This window comes from Erythrolamprus reginae, chromosome 5, assembly GCF_031021105.1.
Source record: "Erythrolamprus reginae isolate rEryReg1 chromosome 5, rEryReg1.hap1, whole genome shotgun sequence".
NCBI lineage: Eukaryota > Metazoa > Chordata > Lepidosauria > Squamata > Dipsadidae > Erythrolamprus > Erythrolamprus reginae.
This window is the reverse complement of record NC_091954.1, coordinates 82,086,798-82,099,066: the sequence shown is the minus strand read 5'-3', so window position 1 is coordinate 82,099,066 and position 12,269 is coordinate 82,086,798. Positions and strand designations below refer to the sequence as shown.

At 37.8% G+C, this 12,269-nt stretch overlaps 1 protein-coding gene across 4 annotated transcripts in view; it reads right to left on the bottom strand.

Annotated features, from left to right (window-relative positions):
- Positions 1–12,269, bottom strand: part of SGPP2 (sphingosine-1-phosphate phosphatase 2) — a 50,395-nt gene that overhangs the window by 9,002 nt on the left and 29,124 nt on the right. For all 4 annotated transcript variants that reach the window (XM_070753294.1, XM_070753293.1, XM_070753296.1 and 1 more), the window contains one exon: positions 551–730. In XM_070753294.1, coding sequence (XP_070609395.1) covers positions 551–730 — 180 coding nt within the window. The remainder of the gene's footprint in view (positions 1–550; positions 731–12,269) is intronic.

Below are 12,269 nucleotides of genomic sequence, written 5' to 3'. Positions count from 1 at the left end.
GAAAGAATTAGAACCTTCCTTTCCTAAATCTAAGATGAAACTCAAACAATGAGAAGGGAACTTATGACTTCCAAGAACCTTATTTGGATGAATTACCTAAAGATAATAGATGCTGGGGGGTTTTCCGCAGATAACATCAAGTGATTCCATTTTTTAAAAAAAATCCCTTCAAAGTATCCCAAGCCAAATGAACTCTAAAGAAACATCTCCACAATTAAGACTAACATACAGGCTCAAAAGTGAATTTGTGCATATTTCCCAAAAAATCCCACCGGAACAAAAGATCCTAATTTTACAGAAATGTCATTGAAGATGTAAAACAATCCTATATTCCTAGAAATGATTTTTCTCAATCAGTGACAATGAAAAACTTGTTAATACTGTCCAATGAAGACCAATACACAAGAAGGAAAAGGATGAAATAATAATGGACTTTAATGCCACTGAAATACTTGAGGCTTAAGATGGAAGGGCTGATATTAGACCAAATAAGGCAATGGAATTTGGTCATACAACTTGACTAGATTAAATCAGAATTGCTTCTTTTTACCTTGTACTGCTTTGCAGTCACAGACACAAAAGTGAAAGAGATGGCTGTGGCTGCCATGGCGTGTGTGGATGGCATTCCATATTCTGCATTAGTCTTCTTTTCCAGCTTGACAACAGGCGGTGAATGAGGACGAGGCCACTTCAGAAGGTCTTTCATGACTTGACCAATATACATGACTACCTGGAGATAGCAAAGAGACATTTTCCTGTTTATTTATGTAGTAAACAAATTTACATGGCTGCCCAATTCCATACGTCATTGACTTTGGGTGGCTTACAACATTAAAAACTGCAACACAAAAACCACAGCCCTCCCCACAACAAGACAATCAGATCAGACACTTGATCAGCTCCATCTGGGCAATTTGGATCTCCAGGTCTGCTGAACAGCCAAATTTTTTGTCATTTTTCAAAAAAGCAACAGGAAAGGGACAATCGTACCTTCGTGGGAATTATGCCCCATAGTGAAGGAGCCACCACCGACAAGATACTTTTCATGCTCTCACCAATGTAGATCCCTAATAGTTGGGATCCACACCATACTCTGAATTCCTGTCCTGGTGGGTTAGGGAAATGTAATGGAGGAAAGATGGTCCTTCAAACAGCCTGGCTTCAAGCTGTTATTTAAAGGTTAAAATGAGAGATAGATATTTGCCCAAGGGTTCAAGATAAATAGCTGCGGGAACCTACCCCAATCCAATAAGCTCCAGATGTCATAATTCCTAGACATACAGAGAAATGCATACTTGGAATTATATTAATTAAAAGTCTAATTCATCTGTAATTCATTTGCTGTTAAAGACTGACTTTTCAAATCTCAGACTGATAAATAATTTTACAAGGCCCAGAGTAGAAAGCTTGACGTCAGATAGGAAATCTAGATGCCCCCCACTTTCCGCCATCCCATGGTCCTAAAACAGAAGAACCAAACTATTCTATGCACCATCAAAGACCCTTCTAGGAGTAATAAGATTGTACAGTGTTCCCTCGATTTTCATAGGTTCGAACGTCGCGAAAAGTCTATACTATGGTTTTTCAAAAATATTAATTAAAAAATACTTTGCGGGTTTTTTCCCTATACCACGGTTTTTCCTGCCCAATGACATCATATGTCATCACCAAACTTTCATCTGCCTTTAATAAATATTTTTTAAAATAAACTTTAATAAATAAATATGGTGAGTAATAATCTAAATGGTTGCTAAGGGAATGGGAAATTGCAATTCAGGGGTTTAAAGTGTTAAGGGAAGGCTTGTGATCCTGTTCATAGCCAAAAATAGTGTATTTACTTCCGCATCTCTACTTCGCAGAAATTCAACTTTTGCGGGCGGTCTCGGAATACATCCCCCGCGAAAATCGAGGGAACACTGTAATCCAAACACATAAAATATCAATAATGGCATGAACATTAAGCAGTGACATTACACATTTAAAAATAACAAAACACGTCAATGTAATGCTAAAGCAGTGCATCATAAATGCAGGAGGTAAAATATTTGAAAGTCATAACAAAGCACATCACAATTTCAAACATTAGAAGTTGCATCTAAAGAGAAAATGTGTTTCAATTTTTGGGGAATGTAGTTTTCTTAGTGCACGCTTGAGCAAAGGTAAATTATGTTGAGCTTAAATACTAAAAACGAAGTAATGTTTGTTCACTTATCAATTTTGCATACTGACTTAATCACATAGCAGACTCCTGATGGATGATAATATGGAACATAGAAGTATAATAAACATCAATCAAAGCAGAAAACATTTAAAGCCACAAGCTAAGAGTTTCCACTCTCACATTCCCTAAGACCTCTCAAGGGGAGTTTTATGCCAACTTGGCCTCTGGGGAAGGGCAGTCCACAACCAGGCCATCACAGGAAATACTGCTTCTGAGCTTTGCGTCTCCCCTCCACTGTTTTTTCCAAAAGAAAGATTAAAAACTTCTACAGAGGACAACTTTGGACAATTTATGCCGCATCCTGTTGCCAGGTGATGCTTTGTATTCCAGAAAATGTGTACTGATTGAATCTTTCATTGTTTCTCTACGAAATTATTATTGTTATTATTATTATTATTATTATTATTATTATTATTATTATTATTATTATTATTATTATTTATTGGATTTGTATGCCGCCCCTCTCCGCAGACTCAGGGCGGTGAACAACAATGATAAAAAACAACAACATGTAACAATCTAATTTAATAAAACAACTAAAAACCCTTATAAAAAACCAAACATACACACAAACATACCATACATAACTTGTAATGGCCTAGGGGAAGGAATATCCTAACTCCCCCATGCCTGGCGACAAAGGTGGGTCTTGAGTAATTTGCGAAAGACGAGGGTGGGGGCCGTTCTAATCTCTGGGGGCAGTTGATTCCAGAGGGCCGTGGCCGCCACAGAGAAGGCTCTTCCCCTGGGGCCCGCCAAACGACATTGTTTGGTCGATGGGACCCGGAGAAGGCCAACTCTGTGGGACCTTATTGGCAGCTGGGATTTGTGCGGTAGAAGGCGGTTCCGGATGTATTCTGGCCCAATGCCATGTAGGGCTTTAAAGGTCATTACCAACACTTTGAATTGTGACTGGAAACCGATCGGCAGCCAGTGCAGGAAATATTGTCCCACATGTATCTCTCTCACTCTCTTTCACCTTTATTTCTTTTTACTTTCTTGCATTTTATATAGAACTCTTCTGGGTGTTCAACTCTTAGTAGAATTTACTTAGTGATTTTAAAATGGTGGGAGAAAATGAATAAAATAGAATGCACTTATGAAAAAAGTAGATATAGTTTGGACTATAGTTATGTCCACTCTTTTAGTTGATGTAAGCAAGTTTCCCCTTTGCCCCCTAGCATTTAGTAAAAAAGAGGTGCCATCTCAATTAAATTTTATCCTATTTCCAGCTTTCATATCAATATCTTTTCTGCTCTTTTGGCATACTTTCCTGCAATAAATGAAGTTCACAAGTTATACACAATTCCTTTTTAAGTTCAAAGAGGAACTAAAGTACCTGAGTGACCTTGAGGCATCAAGAACACCGAGGCATCAAGTCTGATTGTCAGCAATAACTTCAAAATTCTACCATTCCTAATCTCATGAGAAAAAATATAAAACTGTTTCAGCAGCCTTGAAAATTTAAGATTGGAGATTTGTGGATTGTAATTTTCATCTTCAATATCTGCATAAATCACTTGCTTCAGATGTTACAATTCTTTTCGCGACCATGGAACACATAAAATGACAGATAAGTGTTAATGTTTGGGTCTCAAGATGTCAAGGTTCCAGGTAGCATCCAACTTAAATCAGTCCTTTTATCAACAGTATGCATCTGGAGATTTGGGGGGAAATGGCTTTGTAAAAAATGCTTACCATTTTTATACATTTACAAATAACTTTCACAGAACATAAATGACTATTTTTATCAAAATAAGCATTTGAAAATAAGCCATTTAAAAGCAAAATAAAACTGAAAGGCTAAGAAACAGCTAATGCCATCTGCGTAAATGTAATGATGACTTCAAAATGCTATTTGTTCTATATTTGGGATCAATAGCAGACTTCATCAGTTAAGCAACTTTCATCAGATTGAAATGAGCATACAATGAAATATTTAGTTCCTCAAGTCTGCTAGATCCTAGCCATCTCATAAAATAAAACTTTTCACCACTGAAAAAAGAATTTAAATCACTGTGTCCCTTGATGTTGCCTGCTCTATGAGGTTCGTTGTCTTGCTTTAATGAATGATAAGTTTTTGTTGATTTGATGTTAGGGTAGAGGATTCAAATGAACATCTTGTATATATCAGACAGATACGGCAATTTCAGAAAGCTACATGGGCCCTGCTGCCGATATATTTGCATGTTCAGTAAATGGATGAAACATTCCTGAGTTGATAAATCAGCATCTTGAATACTACATACTCTGCAGGTTGTAGCAGACTACTGAATTCTTAAATCTTTCATACCAGGAAGCTTAACCTTATCTGCTTTGGTGAAGCAGCTAACTACAGTGGTACCTCGGTTCTCGACCACAATTCGTTCCAGAAGTGTGGTCGAGAACCGATTTGGTCGAATACCGAATTAATTTATCCCATAGGAAATAATGGAAATGGATTTAATTGGTTCACAGCCCCTGTTGACTTGCTGGGAACCAATTAAATCTATTTTCTTTATTTCCTATGGGATAAAAAATCTGAGGAGCTCTATAAGCGCTCCAAGCTGCAGGAAGGGTGGGGGCGGCTGCAGTCCCCGCAGCTTCAGGGGCTCCTTTCCTCAGTGCTTCGTCTTGTTACCTGTAGGCAGCTGCACCAACTTTCTCCTTCCCGGCGGCGGCAACGGCGGCGGCTTCCCTTCGAGTAGCAACCGCACTGGGAACGTCACTTAATGAAGGGAAGCTGCTGGAGCGGCAGCAACTGCTGAGATGGCTCCGGCGGCTTCCCTTCATCACGTGACATTCCCGGCGCTGTTGCTCCTTGAAGGGAAGCCGCCGCCGTTGCCGCCGCCGGGAAGGAGAAAGTTGGTGCAGCTGCCTACAGGTACTGTAACAAGACGAAGCACTGAGGAAAGGAGCCCCCCAAAGCTGCCGGGATTGCAGCCGCCCCCGGCGGTAACATTTCGGATAATGAACAAAACTTTCTGTGGCTGTTCGGTATCCGAATTTTTGTTCGGATACCAAAGGAAATTTTTGCTGAAAATTTTGTTTGGTATCCGAAATGTACGACAACCAAAGCATTCGAGAACCAAAGTACCACTGTACTCCCTTAGTAGTTTTGGCTGCAACCACTTATTTTCCAGGCACCCTCTGGCATCCACCCAAGCATGGCATATGAGAGACTGGATTTCACAACCTGTACTGCTTTCTACCCATCAAAAAGTAAAGGAGATAAACCAATTGTACAAGAGGTAAATAAAACAAACTATTTGAATATTATTGGTAAAGTCAGATCAGTGCATAATAAAATCAGGACTTGTGAGTGCTGCTATAGAGAGCCTTAGTGATGATCTTAGAGAAACAATGCAGCAACCGTTACAAATAAAATATGTCTTACTGATGTTAACCTATGGGGAAATGAAACATCTGCTAGAAAACAGCCAAACTCAAACAGCATCAAAGACCCCACAGTTCAGCTCTGATGTTTGAAGCTTGGGATGTGAGGAAAACATTAAAAAAAAAATAAACAAAAAGGCTCCACTCTAACTTCCTATAGTATAAGATAGTAAAGAGAAAAGTGAAATGATTCTCAGGCTTTAAAGATTCTATTAATATAGCCTACATCAGTAAAATGTAATTCCAGTTAAACTTACAGAGTCTGACTAAATTGCAGTTGAAATCATCACATTTCTCTACTAGTAGGTATATGGAGAACCCTTAAATTATATTTATTTATTTTATTTATTTATTCATTCATTCATTCATTCATTCATTCATTCGTCCAATACACAAATACATAGGAAGAAAATAAACATGAGGTAATATATATATAAGGATAAAAGTGAAAATAGAGGAGAAGATATATGAAAGGAAGAAAATATATATGATATATGAGATAAAGGAAAGACAATTGGACAGGGGACGAAAGGCACACTAGTGCACTTATGTATGCCACTTACTGGCCTCTTAGGAACCTGGAGAGGTCAATCGTGGAGAGTCTAAGGGAGAAATATGCTAATCACTAGGGCAGTGATGGTGAACCTTTTTTCCCTCAGGTGCCAAAAGCGTGCCTGTACGCGCTATTGCACACACTTGAGTGCCCCTACCCATAATCCAATGCTGCCCCACCCACCATGCATGTGCACACAATTCCCCCTGCTCCCCCGTTTCCCAACTTCGGGTGGGTCCAGCAGGTCAGTTTTTTGCCCTCCCCAGGTTCCAGAGGCTTTCTTAGAGCCTGGAAGGGTGAAAAGAGCCTCCCCTGTCCCTCTGGAGGCCAAAAATGCCTTCCAAGAGCCTCCATATAAGCCAAAAATCAGCTGGCTGACATGCACTTGTATGCTGGAGCTGAGCTAGGGCAATTTATTTATTGGATTTGTATGCCACCCCTCTCCGTAGACTCGGGGTGGCTAACAACAATGATAAAAACAGCATGTAACAATCCAATTAATAAAACAACTAAAAACCCTTATTATAAAACCAAACATACACACAAACATACCATGCATAACTTGTAATGGCCTAGGGGGAAGGAATATCTTAACTCCCCCATGCCTGGTGGCATAAGTGAGTCTTGAATAGTTTACGAAAGACAGGGAGGGCTCACTTGCCGGCAGATATGGTTCTGCATGCCACCTGTGGCATATGTGCCATAGGTTCACCATCACTGCAATAGTGTATCAACATTGTCGATGTATAGAAGAACATCAAAACCTGGCATGCAGTCTATATTTTAAGTGGGTTTAGTAGGAAAGAATTTCATAATCTTGAAAAAATGGAATTTCAAAAACAATCAATCTGATAAATGGACTAGGTTATGGAAGTCCCCTTAAATCAGTGTAGCATCACTCTGAGTTTTCCAATCATACCTGGCAAATATTGTAACTGGAGACATACTGAGGAGAACATCCATACAACCCTCTCAGGTGACACTAATAGCAGTACCATATGTTATTTTTTATCCCACAGGTAAAGAAACAGTCCAAAGCTTTTAGATACTGACATTTTTCAAAATGCCTGCAAAAGATTTAATGGCTACTAAAATGAATGGAGACAGTCTGAAAGGAGGAAATTTGGCAGGTTAAATCCAATTGAAAAAAACCTGAGATTTTCCGTAGGATGGCAATAAGCAGACTTATCCAGCATATGGCTTCTACTCTCTTGTCCCTTGTCTGCCTTGTCCCTGTCACATCAATGTGGTAATGAATGGACAGAGATGTCTTTCTGTCCAGCCTCCAACACATTTCTGTTTTTCTTTGCTGGTTGCAGAGAAAGAGAAGACTCCCCTGCCAAGCTAACATTAAAAAGTTTTTGTTTAAGTCAGGAATAAAAGCAACTTACACAGGGTGAAATGCTACCGGTTCAGCCCGATCTGGGTATACTGGTAGTGGAGGCAGCAAGCATGAAGCTCTGCCCATCCACCCAGATGAAGCCATTTTCTTTTTTTAACCCTCTGTGCATGAATCCGCATACAGACAGGAAGTTGAACAACTATCCTTGTGGTGTGACCAGAACAATCTAGAACTGAACACACTCAAAACCGTAGAAATGGTGGTAGACTTTAAAAGAAACCCTTCCACCCTTCCACCTTTCACAATGCTAGACAACACAGTATCAACAGTAGAGACCTTCAAATTTCTAGGTTCTATCATATCTCAAGACCTAAAATGGTCACCTAACATCAAAAACATCATCAAAAAAGCGCCAGCTCAGGAAGCTCAAACTGCCCAAGGAGCCGCTAATACAGTTCTACAGAGGAATCATTGAGTCTGTCATCTGCACCTCTATAACTGTCTGGTTTGGTGCTGCAACCCAACAGGATCGACACAGACTTCAGAGGATAATCAGAACTGCAGAAAAAACAATTGCTGCCAACCTACCTTCCATTGAGGACCTGTATACTGCACGAATCAAAAAGAGGGCGGGGAAAATATTTACTGACCCCTCACATCCTGGACACAAATTGTTACAACTCCTACCCTCAAAAGGTCGCTACAGAGCACTGCACAGCAAGACAACTAGACACAAGAACAGTTTTTTTCCGAACGCCATCACTCTACTAAGCAAATAATTCCCTCAACACTGTCAGACTTTCTACTAAATCTGCACTTCTATTCTACTAGTTTTTCTCATCATTCCTATCACCCATTTCCTCCCATGTTGACTGTATGACTGTAACTTGTTGCTTATATCCTAGGATTTTTATTAATATTGCTTCTTCATTGCTTATTTGACCCCTATGACAATCATTAAGTGTTGTACCACATGATTCTTGACAAATGTATATTTTATTTTATGTACGCTGAGAGCATATGCACCAAGACAAATTCCTTGTGTGTCCAATCACACTTGGCCAATAAAAATTCTATTCTATTCTACAAGCAAAGCATAGGTTTAAAAAGTACATGTGCAAGCATGCACTTCCAAACCGGTAGGGAAAGTAAATACATTTCACTGCTGACCTTACATCAGAATAAAAAACCCAATTAATCAGTTGACTACATGACCTATAAAACCCTGAGAAAAGATTCATCGCTTCTCCACTGCCATGCTGTTAGACACTCTACCTACTCTGCATTGCAAGGAAGGTGGAAGAAAAGAAGAGAAGAGAATAACCAGCAGCATGGTGGACATACCCAGTTACGGTGCAAAACCAAAAGTCCTGAAAGAGCAGCTTAAGGACAGATCATCATGGAGAAAATCCTTCTGCGTAGTTGCTAAGAATGATAGAGACTTCAGTCAATCAGAGGTCAAGATTTACTTTTACATACACAACCTCCATGTCAGGCAAAATCATGAACTATGGTTATTAGGAAGCAACACGGAACTAAGTTGTACTTTTTCACTAGCCAAGCCTTTTGCTTTTGTTGTTTTCAATCCAACAAAATGTTAGAATAATAATTACATAGAAAGCTTAAAACTCTGACTGTCTGTCCATCAACAGGATAACCGAGTCTACGGAAAGGGGAGACATACAAATTTAATAAATAAATAATAAATAAATAAATAAACTTTCCCAAAACAGAAGGAATTAGATATAGAGGCAGAAATCAAGGGGTGTGGAAATGCTCTCCTAGAAACTTTCCTTCTGCTTTTAATTTTAGAGTAAGAGATGGTAAAAGGAAGCCTGTGCATTGCCCAGAATTTTGTGTCCTCCCTATAGATTCCTAAAGGAGGCGATGGGTTATTTTTATTATGCCGCATAAAAACGAATACCCCTTGTACCTAGAGGATGAACATATTTCTTGTAGCAGATGTATGAATGTATTCCCACATGAACAAATCTACTTGAATCAATTGAAGTCAAGTCAAGAAATACTTATGCCAAAATAAATTGTCCTTACGGTGCTATAAAACATTATTTTTTGTTTCTTAATACAGTGCACATTGCATCTATGTTCCAACCTTATAAATATCCACATCCATGGCATGATTATGAATGTAAAATAGGGGTGTATAGACTACAGCCATCCCATCTCTGCTCTGATGCAAAACAGAGAGTAAAATAATTGTGCAGTGGTGTTACTTCAATTAGGTAAAGTCCAGTTCAGCTATGCCCCAAGTTATTTATTAGTACTGCCAACTTTTCTTGCCACTCTTTCTCAATTTTATCTATTACAACAATTGAAAATATAATATATTTTATTCAGTGTAAGGTATAATGATAAAATATGAGGTATATCTTTGAACAAATGTTAATAGTACTTGCAAAGTAAACAGTAGTGGCTAGATTTTAAGCATGAGTATCTGACTGAACCCCAGCCTTATTTATCTTATCAAAAGCTGATGAAGCACAGAGATTCATATCCTTTCTACTAAAGAATAGCTAATGAGCATTAACAGCAAAGTTTGAGCTGAGCACAAAAACAATCTCTCAAAAATAAGGCCATTGGGAATATGACGTTTATATCTTCACATTTTCTGTTTACTGTATAATTAGTAATAATCCATGCACTTTGTTTCATATTTCAGGTTGAAACAATTAAACAGACTCAATCACATTTTCCTTCCCAATAGCCTCTTATGGGGGCTATTAGTTTAACTCTAAATGCAACCTCCAATATAAAGTTGGAAGCAGGCCTAATTTTAGAGGGAACAGTTGACTGTAAGAGAAGATAGTTGCAGCTAGCTACTTAATACGGCAATTTAGAGTACACAAAGTGTTGCAGGATCACCAGGATTCACTTAAAGTCATTTGCATATTTTTTTAATAATGCAACAACAGACAACACTCAAGTAATGCCTATTATTCAGGTTTTAAGAAGGCAAAAATATTAATTGGTTGGACTGATCTGTTTTTATTCCTGCTACTTGCAATAGGCTACCATTCTTCTCTGATGGTGTAGTTACATACAGGGATACATACATGTATACATATACCACACACTTACAAACACATATCCAAACACACATAAGCCTTTACATTATTGCCTTCTGGGGAAAATATCATGAAGCAAAGCACAGAAAATGAGTAATAAATAGTGGAAAATAAATGAAAGGCATGAGATAAGAAAAGGAAATGCAGCTAAATATAGTTTATATCAATGCTATTTACTATAGATTTCCATACATTTCTCTCTTTAAAAACATTTCTGCCTTCTGTTATATCCATAGTTTACTTCATACATTCATTTTTTCAATTAATTTTCAAATATCCCTGTTACGTAGTGACTATATATAGTTGTGTTAAGCCCAGCTAAAGTGAAACTATCCTTTAGATGACCTAATTGTTAACTTCAACTGTTTTGGAGAGAAACTTAGAACATTCATGTTAGGGCGGGCTCTTTCAAGTATTATGATTGGTTGAGGCCCTATGGGCACAGAGTATAAATTACAGGGATTTGCCTATTGTTTGAGAGTTCTGATTAAGTCAATAAATGCCGTTTTATGTATGCTGGTCTGTTCTTGCCTACCACAGCCCACCACACAGTAGTCTTTATTTTTGGAGGATCTCCAGCTAACCATAATTTTCTCATTATTCCCCTGCTTCTCGACTGATTCAATTTTACAATAAGAGAACAAATCATATTTATTCAGTTATCTGGCTCTCACATTCATTATATATGATCAAACCATCTTAATATAGTTCTTTCATATTAAGAATCAGGTGGCATGCAACTATAATAAAATGTTATATTGATCACTCACTTTTGTATTTATTCATCATCCACCCATTCTTGACCTGATTTCCTAATTGTTACACACTTTTTAAAGCATTCCATTCTTATTGCATTCATCTAAAGTTTTATGTTATCCTAATTTGACAACTCTGTTCTACAAAACAAAGTGGCAGAAATATGCTCATTAAAACTATCATTGCATGCTCCTTTTTACAATAATACAACAGGGCTTTATACTATCTTCAATAGCCACGTGTCATAAAAAAAATCCTTTCTCCAATGTGGCCGCTTTGGAGTAGAATCCCTCATGAAGGTACTGTACATGCAGTTATTGTGACCATAAGCTTTCCCAGCAACACCAGAACTTCAAACAGTGAATCATACAAAACATTATTGTAGTTCCATTCTTAAGCCTGATGAATGTCCCGTCTCTATCATCTCCCCAGCATTGTGGTTCCTTCTTTGCAGTAATTCGTAAATTATTTTAGTCATGCAAGTAGAAAGGTTTTATGTTTGACAATCTTCTTCATCTTTATGCTCTCCAGAGAAAATAGATATTAACCACAGGACTGATAATTATGTATGTTGAGGAAGGCTGGTTTAAAATTTAGCATCTCAAATGAAAATGAAATTAGCAAATAGTAGTCATCTTATCCTTCATTAACTTCTACAACCAAAGTATGTATTTTGCAGAAGTCAAATTATGTACCATAATTAATAACAATGATGTACACTATTTTAGCTTCTTTTATTTTTTAAAAAATAAGTCTATTTTAATTTGATATCTGACTTTGTAGTACTTTGTACACTTTGTAGTACGTGTTTTCTCTGCTGTTCTATAAGCAGTCTTATGTCAAGGCAGGTATCAAGACATTAAGATATTAAGCCAAAAGCAATAAAGCTCAGACTTTAAAAATTAAATACAAATAGCCACTAATTTGGATTGTGAA